Source organism: Mustela erminea, chromosome X, assembly GCF_009829155.1.
Source record: "Mustela erminea isolate mMusErm1 chromosome X, mMusErm1.Pri, whole genome shotgun sequence".
NCBI classification, from domain to species: Eukaryota; Metazoa; Chordata; class Mammalia; order Carnivora; family Mustelidae; genus Mustela; species Mustela erminea.
In genome coordinates this window covers 26940034-26966796 of record NC_045635.1, presented here as the reverse complement: position 1 = coordinate 26966796, position 26763 = coordinate 26940034, and the positions used below count along the sequence as shown (strand labels likewise).

Here is a 26763-nt window from a genome sequence, read left to right as displayed (position 1 = left end):
CCTATTTATGGCTTTTTCGATATGGAGAGAAACATTATCATTTTCTTTATCTTCTGATTGTCTTGAACCAATTATTTCTCCTTTTTTTCCTGGGGTTTTTAACCTTTCTTATACTTCATGTACATGTTCCCATATGTTGAAGATAGAGCACATAACCTTCCCTTCCATCCACTTTCTTTTCTTAATTTCAGACAACGATGTGAAAATAATGGTGCTTATGTCTTCGTAATGACAGAACTTCCTTTGTCTTTTCTTTAGACTCGTTTTAATCCTCAGTGACTCATATTTAAGAAATGAACTGTGCAGCTGTGATGGTGCTGAGCCCTTGGCAACAACTCGAGGGGCAAACAAGTGGTTTCTCACAATGGGTGTTCGCTCACAACAATGGAGCTGCATCATCAAAGAGTGTCGTAGACTTTGTCAATTTGATGAGACCTTTAAGATCTGTTTCCTTATATTACAGGCCTTACTCCAAAAATCCTCTCCTGTTTCCCCAGTCTAGGTCTTTAATAGATTCCTCTCTGCTATGGTAACTAACTGTCCTGGTTTGCGTGAGATTGTCCTGGTTTTAGCCTTCAAAGTTCTACTTCATGAAGCACTGCCCAGTCCCCAACAAACCAGGATGGTCAGTTACCCTACTGCTAGTTCCTATCTTCTACCCTGTGTGCAAATGATTCCCATCCTAAAAAGAACACCTTTTCCTTTTACATTGGAATCTGCTCTATCTTCCTTCCGATCTTCTTTCTTTCCCTGTCAGAAAAAAAAATATGTTGCAAGGTGTTCATCTAAAATACTTATTCCTTCTCCTCCCACTCACTCCTCCACTAAACCTACTTTTGAGGCAACTGCCCTCCACTGAAATTGCTCTCACCAAGTCCAATGAACACTTCTCAGTGCCCATCTTGTTCTTGTGTCATGGTTGGAAGCTCTCAGTCACTTTCTTCCTCTCCCTTCCATGGTTCTACACTTTCATATCCCCCAAGCTTTCTACCTGTCCATTCCATTCTTTCTTGGCATCTCAGGGATCCAGGTCCTCTGTCTGCCCATAAATTTTATATACACTCCAGAATTTTCTCTTTAGCCCACTCCACTGCCTGAACAGTCTCATCTACTTAGGTAATTGTAATGCTTGTTTCTATGCATAATCATAGGCACTCAGTGGATGTTACTGAGAAAATGGCTCCTGAATCTCCTTTTCTTCTCCTCAATCATCAGGATTTGCTATTTATTTCCTTCTGGAAGGAATGGTACCTCTTCAAACTGAGCATATCACATCCTCTTACTCTGTTCTCCAAATGGATTCCCCCCTCGTGTTAGTACTGGGTTTTTAATATTCATCTTCATTAATTTTATCCTGACTGCGCACATGAGGTATTCTGGATCAGTGTTAGGTAACTAAAAGAAATATGTCTCTGATTTCAAAATCAGAGACAGATTTCAAAATCAGAGACAGATTTCTTTTAGTTACCTAACAGGGAATATCAATGCCACTCCCCCATCCGAGCCTTTGCCATGGAAAATGTTTCTACATGGCTAGCTGCATATTCCCAAGTCCAGAGACCAGGAAGAAAGATTTTCCTTTCTTATAAAGGGGAAGGAGGTCTTTTCTTCCAGAAAGGGTCCCCTTCTCCTCTTGAAAGGGTCTCCTTAGAAACATAAAAGGCCTGAGTCCTAACTCCGACTTCTCCAGAAGCCAAATAGCCCCACATGCCTTAGATTTTACAAACTAGGAATGTCACCAAGGTCTTGGCTTTTTTCTCCCCCCAAACTGTAAATTCCTAAAGGGATAGCCACTCCAGTCTTGCTGATAGCTTGGAGCTGAACCTGGGACCTTACTCTGGGCTCTAACCATTTGGTCCTATTAGATGGGAGAAATTAACTAGACACATGACTGCAGATCTAGTTCCCATGGTATGGGAAGGTTCTCGAGAGCCAGAGGTTTTTATAGGCATGCTGAGAAATCTGGGAGTGTTTATTTCTTCACATGTAGGTTAATTGCTTCCAGCATCCACTCATTTCCCCAACCTAGAAACTGGAAGTCTTCCTTGCTCCTTCCTTTCTGTGTTCATTCACCAAATTCCTACACCTCTTCACACTAAAAATTTCCCTACTTTATCCCTCTATCCTCTTTTTAAAATTTTTATTTATTTATTTATTTATTTGGTGCCTACTACCCCTGGGTCAGATCCTCATAATCTTTCACTAAATTCATACAGTTGCCTCCTAATTGGTCTAAGTGCATTCTTGCCCTTCTCGAATACTTAATCTGTATTTATACCAGGGACATCTATTTGAAACACACACATGCCCATGCCACTCCGCTACTTAAATTCTCTCAAAGTTTCCTGAGTTCCTGCAAGAGAATACCTAAACTTCTTAGCAACTCAGAGATTGAGCTTCAGTTTCTGAGTTAAAGGTCAAATATAGTTTAAGATAATGACACTGTCTTACTTCATCTCTGGATATGTCCTCTCCTTGTACTTTATGTTCTAGAAACCTGGCCTACTTGAGATAACTACACATGCCACACTATATTATGTTCTTTTGTCTTCATACCTGTATTATCATCATTTTTCTTCCTCTTCCTCTAACCTGCATTTCCAAGGCTAACTCGTGTTCGTGCTTAAGAATTCTTTTTTTTTTTTTTAAAGATTTTATTTATTTATTTCACAGACAGAGATCACAAGTAGGCAGAGAGGCAGGCAGAGAGAGAGAGAGAGAGAGAGAGAGGGAAGCAGGCTCCCTGCGGAGCAGAGAGCCCAATGCGGGGCTCGATCCCAGGACCCTGAGATCATGACCCGAGCCAAAGGCAGCAGCCCAAACCACTGAGCCACCCAGGCGCCCCCGTGCTTAAGAATTCTTTATGGGACACCTGGGTGGCTCCATTGGTTAAGCGACTGCCTTCAGCTCAGGTCATGATCCTGGAGTCCCAGGATTGAGTCCTGCATCGAGCTCCCTGCTATGCCGGGAGTCTGCTTTTCCTGCTGACCTCTCCCTTCTCATGTTCTGTCTCTCACTCTCTCTCTCTCTCTCTCTCAGATCAATAAATAAAAATCTTTTAAAAAAGAACTCTTTATGAATAGTATCTTCTCTAGGAAGTGTTTTCCAATTTTCTTTCCCATATTGTGTAAACCTATAACACTTTCTACACTGTGCTGAAATTAGGGGTGCCCAGGTGGCACAGTCAGTTAAGCACCCCACTCTTGGTTTCAGCTGACATTGTGATCTCAGGGCAGTGATCTCAGAGTTGTGAGTTCGAGCCCCACTTCAGGCACCCTGCTCAGTGTGGACTTTTCTTGAGATTCTCTCTCCCTCTCCCTCTACCCCTCCCTGATTGTGCTCTAGCTCTCTAAAATAAATAAATAAATCTTTAAAAATAAACAAATTATTTATGTGTTTGACTCTTCTACTTATACAAGTTTCTAAATGGGAAGAGTTGTTTTGCGTTCAACTTTTTTCTAGTTTCTGATACAACCACTGACACGTAGTAGTTTAACAAAGGGAACAGTTATTATTTTTATAATGTCAGAGTCCATTTCCTCCTATGGAGGAGATAGCAATTTTCTTGAAATTGGAAAGATTAGATGTATGAGCAAAAGTTGTGTATACATACACACATGCGTGTGTGTGTATGTGTCTGTGCATATACACAGACTGTGCATATACACAGACATATACACACACAGATTTCAAATGAAATATTGGAGAATCAGCCTTACGTGTAAGCTGAGTAAATAGTCCACCTACTCTGTATGGTAATACCTACTCTTTATTATTTCAAGGACACCAAATTATCTCACTGTACGGATACTGCATCCCCATCCACAGACTGAATCCTAATATTTCACTTGCAGAATGTTATTATTTCAATTCAAACAGTTTACCTCTCTTTACCGAATTATAACTAAACTATGGAAGATGAATCATTTTGCAAAGTATCAACCTCAGGATTTTTCTGAATGATGAGGATTATATTTGTAAATATGTCATATAATAGAGTTCTGGAGCATTACTACAACATAACATATCTGAAGTTCAAGGGAAATACAGCTGAATTTTCCCTCAGGGCTTAAAGTCATTAGGTAACATTGCTAAAAATAGGGCAGAATTGAAAAAGGATATGAATAATTAAGTACTATCACAGGGTAATTATTATTATTGTTGCTGTTGCTTTTACATTGATCAATTAATGTTTATGTGGTACTTAATACTTTCATTAACATCCTCATTTTTGAGATGGCAGTCTGGTCAATGAGTATCTTCAATGGTTTTCAAGTATCTGTTAATTTATTCTAGCCTCACATGATGTCTCACAAGCCTTAGTGATCAATTATGTACAAAGTTTATTGTTTTCACTCTGTTTCTACTGTGTTAGTTTTCTCCCCTCTTCTCATCCAGAAGCTTCCTGAAGGCAGAAACTATGTATTTTGCTTTCCTTTTAATTCCCTGTATCAGTGAAGATTACAGATTAAAGATTAAAACTGATAACTAACCTAGAGACCAACTCTAGGCCTGCCCTTTTATAAAAACCTAGTCCCACAATTCCTACATCCAGTATACCTCAAAACATTTCTACCATTCTTAAAGAAGTCATAGTGGGTTATGTATTGGGTATTTTTCAGAAGTACTGAGTTTTTACATAGTTTACTGTTAACATTTCATTTTATTTGTTGTCAGATATTTGACAGAATTAGCTGGTGGTTATGAATTAGATTGGTTGTATATTTCAGTACAACCTAAATTCTTCTAAATGGCCCTTTAGACTCCCTGTGTTCTGGATAACCATTCTTTTGGGTGCATGAAGTATTCATTAGCCCTGCTAGTGTTTTGCATATGTGTATTTTGCAACTTGGGCTTCAGATCTCAGGTTTGGCAGTCAGGTTGTACAAATAAATCACTCTTATCCTAATGAAAAGACATTAACATATCTTAGAAGTTCCCCCCATGCTCTTCAGAATAGCTTTAGATACACAATGGCTTCCTGATTAACAGAAAGATCCATACAGCCTTCTTTATCATTTTGTGACTATCGGTTTAGAAATAAAGGAGATAGGAATTGACCTGGGAATTTCATAACCAAGTTCTGAACACCCAGGATTAATTTTTAGAAGAATGCCACAAGCCAAATAAGCATTTCTTTTCATCTCATTTCACAGGCCTTCAAGAGGGAATTGAAAACGAAAGAACCTGTAATCATGAGTACTCTTGAGACTGTACGAATATTTCTGACAGAGCAGCCTTTAGAAGGACTAGAGAAACTCTACCAGGAGCCCAGAGGTAATTGAATGTGGAACCGTAATAACATATTGATAGAAGGATCAGTGGTGACAGAGAGACCCATCCGTTCTTGCTGCCAGGGTCTGGATAGCTCTCATATTTTCTAAGTTAAATAGAATCGATTCAAATTAAACATAGATGTTGAAAAAGAAAAAGGAATCATAAACCACCATGCCTAAATTTGTTTGCACATTCATAAATAAACAGTAAAAGAGATTAATTAGTGATCAGTTATTGAAACATTTAAAAAATAATAAACAAAAGAGGGTATCTGTGTGAAGGAATGCTATTGTTGCAAAGACTACAAGCTAATTTTCAATTTTAGAGCCTGACTGAAGTAAATTAGAGCTTGTGATGTGCATTTCTTTACTCAGTAGCTTAAATCAACCTTGAATTATCTGAATGATAGAAGGTAGAACAGATAAACTCAGGAGGACAAACTTGAGATGGGCTGGACACTATCAAAATTTATGCCAAAGTGTAAAGGAACCATTAATCAGCAGGTTGGCCCCTTGTTAGACTGTACTCTCTTTCTTCTAGGATGACCTTTTCAACAGTGTGTTGTTGGTTTTTTTTTTTTTTTTAACAAAAGTGATTGTGGCCTAAAACCTTGTCATATTACCAATTTAGAGCTGCCTCCTGAGGAGAGAGCTCAAAATGTCACACGGCTCCTACGAAAGCAGGCTGAGGAGGTCAACACCGAGTGGGAAAAATTGAACCTGCACTCGGCAGACTGGCAGAGAAAAATAGACGAGGCCCTCGAAAGACTTCAGGAACTTCAGGAAGCAACAGATGAGCTGGACCTCAAACTACGTCAGGCCGAGGTGATCAAGGGATCCTGGCAGCCTGTGGGTGACCTCCTCATTGACTCTCTCCAAGATCACCTCGAAAAAGTCAAGGTAACATCTATTGCTTTGCTTCAGAGCCTTTGAGACACTCAAAAGAGCTTCTAATCTGAATTTGAGTGCAGTATTTTCTTCTCACCAAGTTAAAAATAGCGCCCTTAAGCTTTAGAAATCAGTCTGTCTTTCACAAATTCAAAAATCATCTTGGATGCGCTATTTAAGAAGAGATAGTGATCTAATCATTTCTGTCTTTAGTAATGTGGAATGAAATATTAAAAAGTTACAGGGTGAAACAATCAAATTTTGCTATTAGGAAATGAATTTAAGCGTTTGTACTAAGATGATCTGATCTCTGTGTGTGTGTGTGTGTGTGTGTGTGTGTGCGTGTGTGTGTGCGTGCGTGTGCGCATGCGTGCGCGCACACACGCGCGCGCGGAGACACACACGCATATGCATTCTCAGCAAAACTTAGTATCAGAAGGGGAAAATACAACACTTAATCAAGATCCAAGAGTCTAGGCTTTGGCCTTTGTGCTAATGAAATTATATGACGTGGGTGAGTTATGGTACTGTGAATTGAGGCTGTTACTGCTGCCCTTCCCTTAGAAGGCAATGTATATAATACAATTTTGAGTCGTAATAGTCCACTGCAGATATTAGGAAATATCATTATATATTTGGAATACTGTCCCCAAGACCAAAGTTAAATGCCCTTGTGGCACATAGATGATAAATATATTATAAAGAAAGAATATACATATTTAGGAGTATCATTTTGAAAATCAGCACATTGAAAACATGTTTTGTTCACTCATCTAGCATCAGAACTAACAAAAGTCTTCCCAGCTTTAAATTCAAAAGAAGTGAATTTCTGGGGCACCTGGGTGGCTCAGTGGGTTAAAGTCTCTGCCTTCAGCTTGGGTCATGATCCCAGGGTCCTGGGATTGAGCCCCGCATCGGGCTCTCTGCTTGGCATGGAGCCTGCTTCCCCCCCTCCTCTTTTTCTCTCTCTGCCTGCCTCTCTGCCTGCTTGTGATCTCTCTCTGTCAAATAAATAAATAAATAAATAAATAAATAAATAAATAAATAGATAAAATCTTTAAAAAAAAAAAAGTGAATTTCTGACCTGCACTTGGCATGTTTGCTGGCAGCCTCATTCTGGTAGGTCTCCTCGCTCTGGCCCTCCATGGCATTTTTCCATCCACATTCTTCTTCCTTTATTTTCCTCAATTCTGAAACTCTCCCCACCCTTTAGATGTTGGCACACCCAAGTTTCTAAACTTAGCTCAAGGCCTTTTGTATTGTGTAAACGCTCCCAATGTGAAGTGGAGAGACTGGTGACAAGTCTGTTTCCGGGCAGGATCTCTTTGCCAATCTCTTCACCCAAATATCATTAGAACCCAGATGCAGCCCTTCTGAAACCAAGGTCATTCATTCTCATGTCTGTCCGTTCCCCTGCTGCTGTCCCCTTTTACCTGCCCTTTCTTCTGTGTTTCCAAGGTCAAGTTGCTCAGGCTTCACACTTGGGTTCCTTCCTTAAATCCTTCCACATTTTTACCGATTGCACTTGGCTACTCATCTTACCTCTGAATATATCTTTTCTATTTTCTCTCCTCTTTTCAACCGGTGTCTTGTTCTAGCCCTCAGCATGTGGTATTCAGATTATTATATCATTCTTCTTTAAATCCCGCGCCAATCCCATTTTTAATCCCATGTTCTGGCATATCATAAAGACTACATTTTCTTCCTTCTTTTTTTCACGTTTGTATTTAAATTCCAGTTAGTGAACATACAGTGTCATATTAGTTTCAGGTGTACAATAGTGTGATTCAGCCCTTCATACAACCCCTGGTACTCACCACAACTGATAAACACTGCATTTTAAACATTTGGTTAATGAATGAGTGCATGAGCAGTTTCTTTATTGGATGTCTCCATTACCCATCCTTTTCCAGCTCCCGCCCAAACCCGTCATGGGACACTGCGTGCCTGAGAACAAAGTCCCAGGAATGAAGGGGGCAGATGGCCCTTTTCTTCCTAGCCCTGGTTGAAATTCCAAATTGTGACTCCCACCCTTCAGGCCATTCCATGCACTCTGTCCCTAGCACCCCTTTACCCAAATATGCCAGCTTTTCTCCTAAATCTTTGCCTTTGCCAATGTTCTTCTCTTGGCCTGGATTACCCCCACCTTATGTGCCTGGTGATCTCCTACTCAGCCCTCAAGGCCCAGCTCAAATGGCTTCCATCTTTATAGTTTGTCTTCCCACTGAACAGAAAAATGGCCCCTAGTCAGTGTTTTCAGAGATCACCTCACATCCTTCAGCTGTCACGCTTATATTTCCCATGTATTGTCGCTGGTCATTTAAAGTAAGTTTCCCAAAAGGGTCATGCTGTGTATATTTGAAAGCCCAGCTCCTAGCACAGCTTCCACAACATATGAAGGAATCTACTTCTGCTTCTTTGTTCGTTCACTCCACTCTTGTTTATGAGCCACCATACAATGTGCTATTACACGCAGTTGTGAATGAAGCAGACTTGGTCTTTGCTCATATGAAGCCTGTGGTCTAATGTCAAACTGATTTCATTAAATTAGTAGGTGGAGATTTAAGAGACGATTACAAATTTGACTGTATAGCTTGGAAAATCTCTTCTACCCTAACATCCTGAGACCTTATGTCTTGCAATTAAAGCAATGGTTAACATTGCTGGCTACTTGGAAATTAAAATAATCTTTTGAAATGTATTGCCTTGTGTTTGTCCAGCATTAAAAATGGTACTTTTTTCAAAAATATAGGAACTGCCTTTTTTTAGAATCTGCCCCCAAAATGACAAATGAAGTTAAAAGAATATCTCAAGGGATCCAAACTAGTTGATAAATTAAGTGGCCAAACCTATAGGCTTTACAGGAGACCTAAGGGATCCATTCTAAGCTGTATCTGCCACACAGGTGCCTTTGTAGTATTCTGAGTATGGATCAATATATATGCAGCATGATTCAATAACAAAAAAATCACTCCAAGTAGAACAGCTCCTGTATCAGCTGACCCTTCCTGAAGCCTATTTGCATTTTTCCTTTCACTTCCCTTCTCTTACCTGGTCTTGATCCTAAGACGGAGTTTAGTTCCCATACCTTCATTGGTAAGATGCTCACTCTGATCCCAATAACAACAAAACCTAGATGCACCCACTATTCCTTTCTAAAAGAGCTTATGCATGCCAACGCTTCAGATAAATCCATTTTCTCTGTTGCTTCTCAATAACACTGGGTTTGAAACTCTGAAGATTTGGTGGTGGTAGTTTACAGGGAGTGAATTTTATTAACTGAAACTTACTTTGAAAAGAAGTAGAAGAGTACTTAAAACCACTGTTCCCATTTTTCTACACAGCAATTGAAGCCCTCAGAGGCTCCCTGCTGTAGGGAACTCCAAACTGATAGCTAGGCATGTAGCCAGAGAGCATTTGATTTCCCCACTTGAGTTCATTTTCACCACCCCTAGTGACTCTATTGTAATACCCACCTCCACTCTCCTCTTATTTGGTAAAGAAGTTACTATACAAGTTAACTGTGGCATGTGTTTTTCTGTGGGATTGAGCATTATGTCATTTCATTAGCAAATGTGGCTGTGCAATTTGGTGAAGGGATAAAACAGCAAAACAATGTCCTGGGACACTCTGGAAGTGGCATCGCTGCTGACTGATCATCTTCAGCACAGTGTACCTATCATCAATCCATAGACATGAACGCAGTGTCAGTATTGACTTTTTAGCTCACTAAGAGAATCTCAACCTTCCAGATACAGCTTCCGTAGGAATAACCCCTAGAATAAAATAAAAAATGTAAATGCCTCTTTATTTTTAAAATTCAGAATTTATACTGCTTATCAAATATTTCAAGGACACAACCGTGATTTCTCCTTTAACTGGAGATAACACCACTGCTTCTGTGACTGCACAAATATTCTTACTTTCCTTGCAATAACGGGGAGTAGGAAGAGCTCCTTGAATTACTAGGTGCCCTACTTAGATCTGTAAGTGAAATATATACAGGTTTTAAGAAAGCAGAATGACTTTGTTTTTTTAAAGATTTTATTTATTTTTTCGACAGAGAGAGATCCCAAGTAGGCAGAGAGGCAGGCAGAGAGAGAGAGAGGAGGAAGCAGGCTCCCTGCCAAGGAGAGAGCCTGATGCGGGGCTTGATCCCAGGACCCTGGGATCATGACCTGAGCCGAAGGCAGAGGCTTTAACCCTCTGAGCCACCCAGGGGCCCCAAAAGCAGAATGACTTTGGAACCTATGGTCTACATATGACATTTTTGTTCTTGAAGACAACTCCCGTATGAAAAAGTTGAGGAGTTGCTTTCGCTCCAAGTTTTCCTTTTTGTTCTAATCTACCCTGGTTTCTTTACGCAGAGTGGTACATCATTCTTGAGCCAGGAATATTTCACTGCCCTTAGTTTGCCTGTCGCCTTGAAACACAGTTTTTCACACCATCACCATAATTAAACTCCCCCAGGCTGCCATTTGAGATTATGCAAATTTGTCACAGCTATGTAGTTATTTCCTTTCTATTTTTTTTTTTTTGAGACTTTTAACTTACATTTCTTCCTGCGAAAGGTCAAGGACAGGGATTCTCTGAGTTTTTCCTTAAGTTCTCACGATGAGATGTTTGGATTAGATCTCTTTGGAATTATCCTTGAGAACAATGCAGTAACATGTGTAGTAGACCAGGGACTATAATGAAGCCACCATGCCATCCTGACTTATGTGTGTTTAGCATTCACATCTAAAAATGTAAGAAGATAATTGGCAAATGCATCTCTTCAAGCTCACCATCCTGAGTCCCTGTGGCTTGGTTTATTTGAGAAATTTGTCAATGAAATGCTATCTCGGACTTTGACACTGAGAAAAGCAAGTATGTTTGCTCCCAAGAGCAAATGTGAAATGTGACGTAACATAGTAGAAGCTTTCTGCCATGTTCCCTCAACTCTCTCTTCCCTTATTGCTTTTCTTATCTTAACTCTGGTTCTAATGTTTTATTAGTTTTGCTTATATTTGTCATTTATATGAGCCAACTTTCAACGCTTTCTTGTATGTGAGTTTTAGTGAGAACGCTTATAACCCATTCTGATAGAGTTGGGGATACGAGGTTAGATGGAACCATCACAAACAGGGAAGCCCTAAGAATGATTCAAAATATGAGTGGTCTCTCAACACCGACTAAAGAAATGATATCTCCAGGATGAACAAGGGTCACTGCCCATAACTGGAGAAGTTCCCTAATATTTTATTAATGGCTATAAACTGCAAATGAATTGCTCTGTGGAGGCTTTTGTTATTTTTCTACAAATGCTATGTGTATTAAGTAGACTTTAAGAAAAAAATACAAACGAAAAAGATATAAACATTTATAAATCTGGGTTACATATGGAACTAGCCCCTGTCATACAAAGTAACCTGAGTTGTATCCTGGGTTTTTTTTAACCCATTTTTTAAAGCATGCATCTGTGATGTTGAAGAGCATATGATTTGGCCTTTAATATCTTGGAATATTTCTACAAGAAGGCATATTATGGTAAAACCTCATTTGCATACTCTAAAAGTGTCGCATTTATTTTTTAAAATAGAATGGCCATTGTGGGCTTTAATAGAGCTTAGAAACTAAAGCAGGGACTCGTCATCTTAAAAATCCTGACCAAATTATTTGTTTTGTGTACAATAAATTGTAAGTTAACGTTCCGGGAGAACTTACTCCTCGGTTCCCATGTATTCTTTCTCATTTCCTGCTTTGTTTATAAAGCTAACAGCAAATTACTTAGGACAGCAGTGCCAAATCATGTTTCTTACCCAAGGCATCTGATTTTAGCAAGGGCTGTGTGTGTTTTAAAAGCCTCTACCTCGACTTAGGCAAATAGAACCTTCCTTTACCATGCTATTCCCATCCTGCCTTTGAAACTTCGGAAAAGCCAGTGCAGAGTAATTGTTTCAGACATCTGCTTAGCATACTTTGAAGTGCATATAAGTTCTTTTTCGTTTCATTTGAACCCCAGCTGTCTTCACCGAAGTCTATAATCAATCTGAATTAAGTTGTCCTACTTCTCCTAATAAGTCTCTTATTAAGTTCTGCATCAGCCTCTTAGGGAGACTTAAAAGCTAATTCATGTAGAATTGCCATTTTCTACTAATTCATTTGTCAGCTCTCCAAATTCCAACGAAAACAATTGCAAAGACTATTAATTTGGCTCTTCATAAACAACTTATGTAAGTGTAGTATACATTGGAACTGAGCAAACGATTTAAAACAGTGGGTGGGAGGAAATGAGTTGATGACATTCAACACGCTTTCTTTTTGACTGTTTCGAGATGCCATCTACTTTCAAAGCATAAAGGCCTTTATTTAGTAAGAGAAACATCCTTCTGCTTTTACTTTCATAAATAAGATAATTACTGAGTGAACTTTGCTTAAAGATAGGGAAAGGCTTTAGAACAGTTGGAACATGTTTTTTTTTTTTTTATTATTGAACTTATTTTAATTTGGATTTCTTTGTATTCCTTTGATGGGCTGTGCTAAAAGAGCTAGAATCGGTTACCACTGTTGTTGCATTAAATCAGAGCTGTACAGCTCCTCTTCTGGTCATGGGATATTTAGGAGAACATGGATAATCAAAATGTTCAGCTAACGAGTTCATCTGACATTATTCTGCTAAGGAAGTATTTAATTAGATAATAAATATTTCTCCAAAGAATGTCATCCTTCCTACTATTTGAAAACAAGCATATCAAAACCTGATCCTTTAATATGCCAATCCTGTTTACTGAGGATTTACTCCAGAAGCTTTGTTTGTGGCTGGTTGTAATTATAAATACTATCCCTCAAGAGTCTTAGATCATAAAAAGACTCTTCAAAAGTTTAAGTAATAGACTGTCAGCATTAACGGATCTCGAAACTCAGTCATTCGTTCATTCATTCATGACATGGTTAAAGCCTATACCCAGAGAAGTCTGATCTCATTATGGAGTATGAATGTTTATTTCATGAATAAAATTGTATTGGGGATCATATTAATGGCAGCTTAGTTTTTCTCGACATATTATTATACGGCAACAAGCCAAGGGAACAAGAATTTATATTAGCTTGTACATTTATATGCATGTACCACGTTAACAAGAAACAGTTTGGAAATGTGTGTTTTACCTGACGTTCCATAGTTCCTTAGAAAATGGAAGCACATAGCAAGTGTATATTTTCATTCTCCTTTGGAGTCTGCCAAAGTCGTAACATGTTTAAAGTTCACAACTATGTTACTCTCCTACTGTAAACACAGAAGGCATGACTTGAGAACAAACAACCCAAGGAGTAGGCTCCTGCTGTCCCATTTGGCTATTACAATTTTCAGAATTACACGGGGAACATAGGCATCAATATTACTGCCTTATACAACCTTATATTAACGAGGTTAAACAATGGCATTGAATAATTATTCTTGGTAAACCCAGTTCTCTGGGTATTATGGGAACACATGTGCTTATGAGACTAATGAAACCCTATGCTTTGAAGATGGTTAACTTTTTCATAATAGGAAGAGTCCATTTTTTTCATAGTAAGGTTATTTTATACTAAAATAATATTTTCAGTTACATTTTACAGAGTGCTTCTCAAACTCTTCTACTTCTCTTCTCTTAATGGTCAAGGACTCTTCCCCTCCCCGCTTACCTCCTTTTACCAGGAGCATGAAGTTCCTTTGATGTTTCTTATTTTATTTTTTTACATCTCATGGCAGTTTTGTGATCTTCTCCATAAGGTATTAGTTCTGTTTGAATATGGAAGTGGCTTTCTCCAAAATCTTAAGTGAACGAATCCCCCAGGACATTTACCCACGGGTATGAAAACATAATTTGAGAAACGTGATATGAAAATTGCCCAATTTGTGCAGACAGCCTTCATCTTTTGCCATCAGCTTCTTTCTTTTCTGCACATCCACAAAGAGTAGATCCTTGCCATTTCAAATTTATCTTTTGCGTTTTTATCTGATCACTGTGACCCACAAGGTCCATGACTTAAAGAAGCTTTTTGTAATTTTGAGCACGTATTCTTTGAAGCTTCTGTGCAGCAGTCAATTAACTAATGACTTAACTTCTGTTATAGGTCACGTTCCCTGGAAACAGACCCTGAGAACAGGGCCCTCGGTGCACATTGATTTATAAAGAGTGTGCTTTCAGGAGAAACCTGTATGGGAGTTAGGGAAACATAATAAGGGAGAAGAAGAGCCAAGCAAGTATGCCACCTCTAGCCAAATCTGGCTATGCCCCGATCCACACAGAGAGAGTGCTGGCATACACACCGCATGAAAAGGATGTCCTTTCACACCCCAGGTAATCCCTGCGGTAGTGGCCGGCAGTATGCTGGTAAATATGGATCAGTTAGCTCTGAGGTGGAGTGAATGCTCATTTGTAGCATTTTCCAATGGTGGGGTCCCTACTCCCACTGTAGCAGATTCAGGCTACCAACATAATCTCACTGAATGCAGAATTGGGAAGAGAAAAACACAGTGGACTGTTGAACTCTGCTCCATCACACTGCTGACTGGGGCCCACTACTGGAGACAGAAGTTAGCTCCTGAGCCAGGAATGTGTGTTGCCTCTTGGGCTCAGGGGCTCCCATCAGCAGAGGTCACCTTTCTGAAAAAGAGAGGCAACCATGAGATGCTGGTGACCGTTAGTCACAGCAGTGGAGACAGATGTCAGGCCAGGGAAAGTGTCTCCGGCCAGGGACCCTAGTAAGTCATTCAGCCTCTGCATCTCGACGTGGCCTTCTTAATGCTGTTTAGCTCTTGTACATGTAATAATTATCTAGAATTAATGAAGATTGTGTTTCTTCTTGAAAAATCTAGCTTCCCTCTGCCCCACCTCCTAGGTACCTACCGGAATTGATAATGAAAAAGAAGAGTTAATGAAAAGGTCTAAGAAAGGGATGATTGTTAGTAAGAAAATGACTTCATAAGTGACTTGGGCTTCATAGATATGTAATCTATAAGTGTCTGAATTGATCAGCTATTTATGCATTTGAAGACTTGAGTTACTGAGACATAGTCATTGAGAATGTTAAGAACTTTCTATGGCAGTGGTTGTTACCTTAGTGAGAATCAGAATCACCTGGAGGGCTTGTGGAAACCCAGAGCTTCCAATTCAGGGGTTCTGGAACACAGCTGCATTTCTAACTAGTTTCCTGGTAATGGTGATGCTCTTAGTCCAGGGATACATTAAGAGCCACCATTCCAGGGGCACCTGGGTGGCTCAGTGGGTTAAGGCCTCTGCCTTTGGCTCAGGTCATGATCCCAGGATCCTGGGATCGAGCCCCGCATTGACCCCCACATCGGGCTCTCTGCTCAGCAGGGAGCCTGCTTCCTCCTCTCTCTCTGCCTACCTCTCTGCCTACTTGTGATCTCTGTCTGTCAGATAAATAAATAACTCTTAAAAACAAAAAAAGAACCATCATTCCATTATGAAGCTGTTATATTTATACATACACACACACACACACATATGTGTATGTATATATATACACATATACACACATACATATATGTAAAATAATATATGTAATTTATATATAAAATATATATAAATTATATATGAAATAATATATAATATATACATATAAGTACAATATATATACAAATAAATATATACAATAAATATTTTGTTTGTTGTTAATAATCAGTTCTTCAATAATTCTTCTGTAAATATATCACTTATTCTTTTGTATTTATCAACATCCAGAACATTTAATTCAAAAATGAATGCAGGCACATGGCCTTCTGTGAGAGTGATTGATAGCTTAGGTAGGGAGCATAGTTTCACTCAGAAACCTTGAAATGAATAATGACCTACCCTTTCTGAGTCTCTTGTGGAAGACGTTCGCGATTATTTATTCCACTTTTCCTATTAGTATTTTACTGGCACTCAGACAATTTGGGGGCTGCTTCAGATGATTTAGAGGTTAAATTGCCTTCCCACTGTTGATACTTTAAAATTAAGATATTTAGTCACATAATTTTTAACTCTGTCTACATGTTATCACATTCACCAATGACAACAATCAAACTTAAACATTCTTCTCAGATCTTCTTCCTCACCCTCTGCCCCTCTAGCTCATACTCTCTGTCTCTCTATCTCCCTGCCTCTCTAAAGTAAATGAACTAAATCTTCAAAAAAAATTCTCAGAATTTCCTGCTGAACATACAGAGTATAAGTAAATATAGAGTTTCTGAAATTGAAGACCTTCAGAATAGTTGGGACTATTCAATTTTTGAAAATGAAAACCTGCTTGTTAGATATGAATACCAGGTAGCTTATACAGGAGTCCTACATTTTATAACTTGTCACCCCATTTGAGGCCCTGTGTGCAGGGGAGGAGGATATATGTGTGGCGAGATGGAGACAGATGTGAGGTGGCAGTGGGAGAGCTGTGGGGAGAAAGCAGGAGGTAGAATGAACTGCAGTGACTGGGGAAGGGGGATTTTTTCCCCCAAAGGTGGTGCAAAATCAGTTCATTAAATGCCTATAAAAAAAATTCATTGTTATGGTGTGGGGTGAGTGGTTTATGTGCGAAGAATCATTGGATAAATATAATAGAAACACATGTCTTTAAAGATGCTTTGATATTAAAAAAGAAACATTCCAAACAAACTTTCCCCTTTATTCTGGGTTCCTGGCAGGAGTAGAGGTGGGGGTTACATTAAAAGTAATTTGATTAATGTTCAATGTGAAATTGAAATAACTAGTATAAACCCACTCAAATCAAGTATACATTAAATAATTGAGTTAACTGAATTAGGCAGAGTAAGGGCACATTGATTTTCAATGTTTTTAAAAATTGGTCCACATATCATTGTTATGTTTTTGTTTGTAAACTTCAATATTTATTAAGTTTCCACGGTGTGTTCAGTCCTGAAATGTCAAACTCTCTTAACCAGAACGAGGCTGGAGAATCTAACACTAATATAGATTTCTATTTCCTTTTAAAGAATCGATTTTTATGGTGAATTTTTTTTCTTCATGCAGCAAAGAGCCTGCTGGTTCTGTTTCAAAGCACACATGTTTTTAGAAGTCTTATTCCCTGGGATTCCACATTATTATGGACTCAGTGGGCTAATTGAGAACTTTTTCCTACCAGATATTCAGGTCCTATCATCATGATCTTAACATGGCATTAAACACGTTGGCAAAGAGAATAAAGTCAGTTTTTCAACCATATATGCCAAAGTGTAGTAATTAATTAAGTAGAAAAACTCAAGTGAATGTAGGAAGTAAGCAGCATATATTGGTTTGTTTTTCAGAACCAGTGACAAAGCAACACTGAGTTTCATCTTACTGACTGATCTTCCTACTTTAAAACATTTTAACCCAGTTTGGCATCTATATATTGCTGTGAACTTAAATCCTATTAGGTCTTAATTAAATAATTATCATTTAATCGCCCCGTGGTTTAAGGCTTTTGTGCATCCCAAGGACAAGTAGGCCACATACAACAACATTTCACCCACTTCCCCCTCCTCTTGTCAGTTTGCTGTCAATGTCAACATATTTCTAGCAGGGACAAGGCTAAAGCCAGAGAATGGTTCATTGTTATCAGCCTACACAAACCTGGTTACTTGAATCACCACAAGCGTTTCCCAATAGAATGGTAACTTTTGTGCATCCAGGAAAGCATAAAATTAAAAGAAACATAAGCTAAACAAATGAGCATAAGTTCCATTGATCCTTTGGCTCACACAGGGAATAAAATATTACCTTTGGAAGCACCCTGACATTTTGTTATAAAGGTTGAAAGAAGACATTTCCAAGGTTGTCTCAGTGTTGAAATTGCCTGGGGGTTGGGGTTGAGTGTCAGATGCAAGATGGGTCTTAATGAAATCTGACCCACTTTGACTTTCAAAAAAAATCTCGAATTCTTAGTGAAAAGGTTTTTTTCAGATTTTAAAGCCTTTTTTCCGACTGAAACAGTATTCTCCTTTAAATAATCGATACAGCATCACTCACTCAGATTTTTGAGGTTGCTGTCATACTCCTCTTTTGAAAAAGGAAAAAATCTATTACTATTAAAGTGTGATGTCTTTGTTACTTGAATACTAATCACTTTTTTTTTAAAGCTACGTTTGGCCAATGACTTTGAGGTTTTGTTTTTGTTTTTTTTTTGAAATAACATTTAAGTACGTTGATTAGACAGCTTGACACTTAGACACATTTGTGTAAGTAGTAATTTATTCATCATTCACACATACTTAAGTGGACATTATCATGATAGCAGTTGTCAGAACAGAACACAACAAGCTATGAATTTAGCTCTTATTTTAAGATGTTATCAGAAAAACCAGGGGAATATCTTGAAAATGAAAGTTCTCAATAATGTGTAAAACAGGGAGAACTGAGTCAATTCTTGGTTCCACTTAAGAGGCTAGATCTTTTGCACACATGTATATATTGAGATAAAAATAATAGCCACTAAGGTGCCTGGGTGGTTCAGTCAGTTAAGCATCTGACTCTTGGTTTCAGCTTAGGTAATGACCTCAGAATCATGAGATCGAGCCTCACATCAGGCTCCACATTCAGTGCAGAGTCTGCTTATCCCTCTCTCACTCCTTGTGTCCCTCCTCTCTCTCTTTCTTCTGCCCCCTCCCCCTCCTTAAAATAAAATAAAGTCTTTAATAATGATAATAATAATAGCCACTAATGTTTCTAGAGGGACAACATAGCTTGCAAGCAAATACGTAAGACTTTCTTTTTAGCCAAGGGATATAATGAAATGAAAATGAATCATTGTAAAAAATTTATCAGTCTGATTCTTAGACATACTGTCGCGTAGATTTTGAGGAAGAAAATCTATTTTATGTTCATTTCATATCTTAGCCTTTTATTGTTCTCTTTGTAGGAAAGAAAGGTATTTTGGAAAGACTAAAACCATTTATTAAACTCAGGAGCTACAAAAATCTGAAAAGAAAAGTAGATACTGAAGTGCATTTTACAATCCTTCTCGGCCCTCTTCCATTTAATTATTTTTATCTCAGCTCTTCGAAAATTTATATACATCTCTGGTTTAGTTCTGTTTTCATATTTCTAATTTGATAACAATATATTGAATGGAAAATCAATTCAGCAAAAATTCATTTGTTTCAATAGTGATTGCCTTCCCCATGGAACTAAAATTAAATAATTGTGCCCAGTATAAAGCAAACTAGGTGTAGCATATCACACAGGTAACCCCACAACCCTAGATTTGTCTATTAATTATTATTCATACACGCCAAGGTAGCTTAATTTGTCTTAACAGAAAAAAAGTGTCTCTTAGGAACCACTACATACAAGACCATACCATACTTTGTCCTGCATTTGCTTGGTCAAAAATGTGGCATTTAGGGGCTGCCTGGGTGACTCCGTGGGTTAAGCCTCTGCCTTCAGCTCAGGTCATGATCTCAGGGTCCTGGGATCGAGTCCTGCATCGGGCTCTCTGCTAGGCAGGCAGCCTGTTCCTTCCTCTCTCTCTCTCTACTTGTGATCTCTCTCTGTCAAATAAATAAAATCTTTTTTAAAAAATGTGGCATTTAGTAGATATGGGTAAGTTTTGGCTTGGGATTTGTTTCTTTATAAGCCTTTTGTAATAACAATCATCATTTAAATAAAATCATAACCATTAGAGTTAGGCTGCATAGTTATAGGAACGTGGTCTCTTTTGTGCACTGCCGTTTCCCTGGTGCTTGAACATTCTCTGGCATAAATAGGTGCCCAATAGTATTTCTTGGCATGAGTGAATAAATAAACTTGCACAAAAGTGAGGGACAGAATGGTCTCTTTCAGATACATAAGAACTGTACATATTATTGTACAGATGGTTTGCTCCCATTGGTCACCATTCTAATTTGAGCCATTGTTCCTTCTTGTCCAAATATGCAGACACTCATTTTCTCCTTTCTGAAATGACCACAGGCTTACACTGGTCTACTTGGGATTTTCTAGATGAACATGCCACGCCCTGAGAACATGACTTTTCTGTTATTGCACTCCTTATCTACTCAGGGAGTTGCTCCCACCCTGCCTCAGTCTCCTGTGCATTTTGCAAACCCCAGTGACACAGCTTCTCATAGCCTGATTACATTGTTCTTTCCATAACCCACATAGTTGTGTATCTCTGGCAGGAGTCCCATTTTCCATTGCATAGTATATGCATAGTACGTATATGGTTCGTACATAGTAGATATAAAATAAGAGTTTTCGGCTGTAGTAATGAAATCTAATTAAAACAGTTGCTGAGAATATGATAGTTCCTTATTTTTTGATTTTATTTATTTATTTGACAGACAAAGATCACAAGTAGGCAGTGAGGCAGGCAGAGAGAGAGGGAGAGAAGCAGGCTCCCTGCCGAGCCGAGAGCCCAATGCGGGACTAGATCCCAGGGCCCTGGGATCATGACCTGACCTGAAGGCAGAGGCTTTAACCCACTGAGTCACCTAGGCGCCCCTGATAGTTCCCTTTTGCAGAAACCTTCCTTATCTGCCCTGCAAAGGCTACTCATTCATACCCACTATAACCTTGCTCCCAGAAAACTCCCATGAGAGACGCCTTGGTGGCTCAGTTACTGGAGTGTCACACTTTTGATTTTGACTCAGGTCACAATCTCAGGGTGGTAGGATAGAGCCCCAGCCAGGCTCCGTGTTGAGCTGAGTGTGGTGTCTGCTTGAGATTCTCTGTCCCTTCGCTCCTTCCCCCACTTGGGCTCTCTTTTAGGCAAACAAACAAATAAATAAAATATTTATTAAAAGAAAAGAAAATGCCCATGATTAGTCTTCCACAACTGCCCTGTACTTCATGTTTCACCTTATTAAACACTACTTGTCCTTCCCCAAACACATTAAGCTTTCCTACTCCTTACCCTTTGTTCAAGCTCTGAACAAGTGTCTTTCTTCCTCTTGCCATATCAGTGTTTATCAGTTCTATGTCTAGTTCAAGGAAACCTTGTAAAGCTACATGATGGAGGAGGGAAGAAAGACAGAATTCCGCTCCTCCACCACAGGGGAATATTTGAAGTTGACTCCAATGTGACAGCTACCCCAGAAAGGATCTAAGTCTGTGACTCTCAGGGATGAGCTCACCACCCTCTGCTTTGCAAAATCTCCCTGAAGCAGACCAAATAAGACCTTGGGTGACTTTGTGTTCCCCAAGTTGCCTGAGGCACTGCTTCACTGGTTGTAGGTGGAGTGCAGGAGAAATAGACCCGAGCGTCTCATTCATCTTCGCAACAGTCCTGAGGTGCCCGTGTCCCTATTCCCCTTCTACACAAGATGAAATGCATGCAAATAGCTGTAAATGAATTTTTTTCTCTAGTAGAAAACCCCAAACATGAGAGAGAAGAGGAGGGAGAGACAAAGAGAGTGAGCAAGAGACACAAGTCATCCCTCATTTCAACCCCAACATTTATGAAGTAGACGTTGGGCAAAGTAGAGTAAGGTATCTGTGTCTTTGAAGAGATAGCCTCCTGTGCCAAGGCTCACCAGTTTAGCAGTGGAGCTCAGACTGGATTTCAGCCCCACTGGCCCTTTTGGGCTAACATTCTACAATTGTACATGGAAACCCTGGGATGGACCTTGTTACCTTTTCCTATATAAATATTCTTTTTTTTTTGCATGCCTTATCTAATACTTTTTAAATTTAATTTTATTTTTTTTCAGTGTTCCAAAATTCATTGTTTATGCACCACACCCAATGCTCCATGCCATACGTGTTCTTAACATTTTCATTCAGCCTTGCCACAGTGCCCTCTGGAAGACTACACCAAGGTGTATCACCATCAGCAGAAGATATTTTCCTTAAATAGATTAGTCCTCAATTTTTCCCACTTGCTCCATTTCTCTGAAAACTCTCTGGTCGGCACCCAAAACTAGAATGTTGTGTTCTTGCTCAGAGGCTTAGAGGCATGTCAGAAATGAACACAGGCTCCAACATAACATAAATCAAGTAACAGATGTAAAGAATTCTGTTATGGAAGCTGAAGGAAATAAGCTGGCTTTTTTTTTTAAGTTTTTTATTTATTTGACAGAGAGAGAGCACAGCAGAGGGAGTGGCAGAGGGAGAGGGAGAAGCAGGCTCCCCACTGAGCAGAGAGCCCGATGCAGGACTCAATCCCAGGACCCTGGGATCATGACCTGAGCTGAAGGCAGATGCCTAACTGACTGAGCCACCCAGGCGCCCCTAAGCTGACTTATTTTATTTAGGAGTTCGCTGTCAGATTTTTATTGGAAACTGTGGTGATGAAGCAATTTGAGAATACCCGTTGGTGTGAAGTATTAGTAATTAATGCAAAAAGGCTCAATTCTCTTAACTGTTTATTCTTTAGTAAAAATGTATTGAGGCATTATCATGTGCTGCATCCAGTCATACCCTGGTGAAAAAATTATATAGAATTCCCTTAATGAAGATTAGGGTCTTGGGGTGGGACAGATGATGAATTAATAAATAGGCAAATGTATATACACTTTGAAATTGCCATCTGGGCCAAGAAGAAAGGGGGCTAAGAGGGAGAAAAGTAGGAAGAGCCCTCTTTAAATAGGGAAACCAGGGATGGGCTCATTTTCACAGTTGCATTAAGTGAGCTCTGAGGTTCATGAATGAAAGCCAGCCATGCAGAGAGTACAGATAGAAAACTGCAGGCTGAGGGAACAGCAAACACAAAGGGTCTAAGCCAAGAATAAATTTGGTGAGTTCTAGGAACACAGTACCTTGCAAGTTCTTGTCAAAAATGCCAGCTTCTCAAGTCCACCCTGGACCTGTGGAATCAAAAACACTGGAGACAAGGGGTGCCCGGATGGCTCAGTCAGTGGAGCGTCCTACTCTCGGTTTCAGCTCAGGTCATGATCTTAGGGTCATGAGATTGAGCCCTGCGTTGGGCTCCAAACTCAGTGCAGAATTCGCTTCAGATTCTCTCTGTCTCTGTCTCTCTCTCTTTCTTCCCACCCCTCACCCCACGTGCTCTCACTCTCTTTTTCTCTCTTGTTCTCTCAAATAAATAAATAAAATAAACAAACAAACAAATAGAACGCTGGGGACAGGAGCCTGCAGGCTCTGTGGTAACAAATGCTCCGCAGTAACAATAAGGCATGCTCTTAAGTGAGGACCACTGCCTTCTGGGGAGGTGTGAGCCATGTAGGGAAAGGTGAGAACAAGACAGGGGCAATGGCAGTAGTAATTGTGGGCTCAGACCATGAACATTTTAGATTGTCAGAAACGTTTGCAAATCCAAAAAAACCTGTTAACTATAAAACCTAAGCTGTCTGAAATAACTCCTGAATTTGAGTATCAATGTCCTTGTGGTTGATATTTTTAATGGCTTATGGATTATTACTTATTTTTAAATAAGTAAACAGATTTTATTAATTAACATTTCGCTTGATGTTTTGTCACATGTAATTAAAATTTCTCAGATAGAAAATATTGGCATTTCTTCTACTTCCTTAGCAGCCTAAAAACATGGCTTGCTTAAATGATTTATTTATACTCATTAGGGACCTTTTTATTTTAATTGTGCATGTTTTGCATTGAGCCTCTGCAGAACAAGGGTGAACTACCTTCTTAGGTCTTTTAACTGTGTCATGCAAAGGCTACGGAAAGCTGGAAATGGGTTGTTTGTTTGTTTGTTGTGGGTTTTTTTGGTTTGTTTGCTTTTTTTTCTGTGAAGAGAAAATAATTAGCAGTCACAGTTAAGATTACAGAAACAAGTTTCCAAGGAAATTAAAGTCACTTGTTCTTATAAGTAAAAACCTGTCCTTCATGATCAGTTCTGTCTTGTTCCTCATTCCTAATTTATATCTATGAAGGCAAAATGAACAACATGCATAAAAAAGGAGGTAGACATTATTAGTGTGGTAGAGCTGTAATTCAGCTCTTACTTTCAGAACCTTGACGTTATGAGCTTCATAGTGAAGCCATGTCCAAAAAGATGAAGAATTACGATGGATGCAAATGAGAAGATGTTAAAAAAGAATTTATGCTTTTGTGTTCGGGTGTGCGTTCTTTTTCGAGAAAAAAACTAGAGATACTTTTTTCATAAAAATGCAGGGATTCTTTATGGGAAAAACCCAGCAGTTAATTGCTATTCTCTGCGCGACACAAATTTTGAAAGTGTGGTGACTCTGAGGGAAACCAGTAGCTAAAATATGATTACTGATAATTGTTTGGGAAATAAAGGCCCCAAATTTCTTCATGCCTACAAACTTCATATTGTTTTCCTAAGATCTGGGTGCTTTTTTTTTTTTTTTTTTTTTTGCTTGAACTTAACTTCCTTCTAAGTCATCCTGATTATGCTACATCTAGGTCATTAGTTCTGAGTCTGTTTCATTATTTATGTCCTTATTCTGTTTGTTGGTCAAAAGTGGTCATGCCCAACTATGAAAACATGCAAAAATGGCCCCAAAAGCTGAACGCAGGGAAGACAATGAAAAGAAACAGCATAATATTTTACCTTCAGGCTACCACAATGAATGCTGATGCTGGAAAGGAATGTGGCCACATCTCTATTAAAAAAGAGTACATGTTTCAATGGTATAATTTATTGTCAAGAAAGTCTACTAGAGGCAGAAGTGATATGAAAGGCAGAGGGATGTCTCAGCTCCATATACCACCTCAGCATTTGACAGAGATCAAGGAGTTAATCTTATGGAAAGGATGGCTGTTCTCCATTTTGTTGGAGATCTATGAGCTAGCCTCATAATGTTAGTAATGAGAATTCACCTAAGAAGCCTCTTGAAGAAAAGCAAACAAATAAAAAAAGGTGTCTGACCTCTGAAGTTCAAGGGTAAAAGAGATTGAGGAACTGGATGAAGTTCATCTATGTAGTAGATGCTGTAGGCACCCTAGCCAGATGCCTTCACTAAAATGGTGCACTCATCCCCCAGCCACTGAGAGTTGGCTGCTAAAAGACTCATCGTTGCACCGTTTTCCAGAAAACCTCCCTGAGGCAAAAAGAAGCCACCTTGTCTGGGAAATTACACCACCTTTTTCCTATTCAGACTGCCAGAAGGCAGCTAGTGGCCAATAACCAATTGAGATTGTGGTAGAAAAGGACAACCCCTTTGTCTCAACATGGAACGGACTTTGGTATATATTTGTTCTCCAGAGCTCCCCATGGGATCAAGCTGATGTTGGGCTCCAGCTGAGACAACATCCTTACTTAGCTTGTCCCCTCTGCCTGCTCCTCTCAAGATCGTTCAGACTCTGCTTCTCCAAATCCCTAGCCTAAGTCAGTAGATGGCTGAGACAAATGCTGAACCTCCACCCTGGGCACCACACCAGGCAGTAACCCAACCGGAGTAAAGAGCCAAGAATTACAGTTAACAATAGACATTTCCAAGCCACATGCATTTCATGAAAGGCTTTCCTACATCTTATCTTGTGTTTCTTTGTTATTCATCCAATGACATTTGAGTAGCTCATGTCCCCCAGGTATTTTTGAAGCTCCAGTAGGCCTCTGATCCTCTAGGCAAAGCAGCATATGGTCCTTGACTCTCTTGGCCCCATTGGTGGGCACTCATTCCCATCAGGATAATGAAGCCATCTAGAAATGCAGAAGCTGCAAAACACAGCTGGGCTGTACCTGCCCCCAGTTCATGGGTAACTGGGTCCTATTAGGACTTCCCTGCACCTCACGTAGGAGTTCTAATAGTGCTACTCAAGTCGTTTATTTGCAGGACATGACTTCCATATCCTCCCCATCGCCTTCTCACTACTAACCCATTGTGAAAAATCCTGGGATTTTCCTAACATCTCCTCTTTGTAGACTGTTTTCCAGGGGATTTGGTTCTCAAATATTTGTTCAGTCAAGTTTCATTGTAGAGAGAAAGGCTACTAGTCACTACTTCATCTTTTAAGTAGTGTTTGTGACATAAAAATTCTCCCCCCAACGTGTATAGTCTTAGAATGGCCTTTCATCATCAGACTCGACTAATTTTGAATTTCTCGTACGTGACATGGGTCTTCAATGAATGAGTAGGTTAAGATTTCAGGAAGAATGTTTAATGTCCCTAAGAAGGGAAGTTTTTCAGATTATCAGTGGCCCCATTAATATATAAATAAAACACTTTATATGTGTGTACATGTGATATGTATCATGTCACACAGTTTATAAATAAACTCCTAGGTGGGTTGTTAATTCACACATCCCAGAGCCTCCTCCCCTCTATGCCTGCTTGAGGAGCATATCAATGCCTAGAAGTGTACTAAGTAAGTGTACTCAGTACTAAGTATGCTGTTCCTACTGTGGCCTTCTTCAGAGTGTCCTGGACCTCCACCACTAGCTCCCCTGCTTGCTGTCCATCTACAAGCCTTCTCTTGCTTCACTTCCCTCCTAACCAGTTTAGATTCCATCGTATGTTTTTCAGTGACATTCCAGCTAAAATTTAAACTCGCTTGTCCCTGATAAAGAGACACCTGACATGACTCCAAACCTGGATCCACTGCCCTCTGCATGCTTACAAGGAACACTGTTGGAGAAGGAGAAAATAGGATGGATGGGTTCAAGATTTCAAAAACAAAATATCAGTCCTCAGCCTCAACACCATCTGGCAACCTCACTAGTTTCTGAGGTCAATTTCTGTCATGGT

The 26763-nt window shown here is 39.4% G+C and overlaps 1 protein-coding gene and 1 long non-coding RNA gene across 10 annotated transcripts in view; one reads left to right on the top strand and one right to left on the bottom strand.

The window, feature by feature from the left end:
• The window catches only part of LOC116582706, a 68252-nt gene extending 60875 nt beyond the window's left edge, over positions 1–7377 (bottom strand). For both annotated transcript variants that reach the window (XR_004282499.1, XR_004282500.1), the window contains exon 1: positions 7249–7377. This is a non-coding gene — a long non-coding RNA (uncharacterized LOC116582706). The remainder of the gene's footprint in view (positions 1–7248) is intronic.
• DMD (dystrophin) overlaps positions 1–26763 on the top strand; it is a 2094983-nt gene that overhangs the window by 1747091 nt on the left and 321129 nt on the right. For all 8 annotated transcript variants that reach the window (XM_032330377.1, XM_032330378.1, XM_032330375.1 and 5 more), the window contains 2 exons: positions 5157–5277; positions 5908–6176. In XM_032330377.1, the coding sequence (XP_032186268.1) occupies positions 5157–5277; positions 5908–6176 (390 nt within the window). The remainder of the gene's footprint in view (positions 1–5156; positions 5278–5907; positions 6177–26763) is intronic.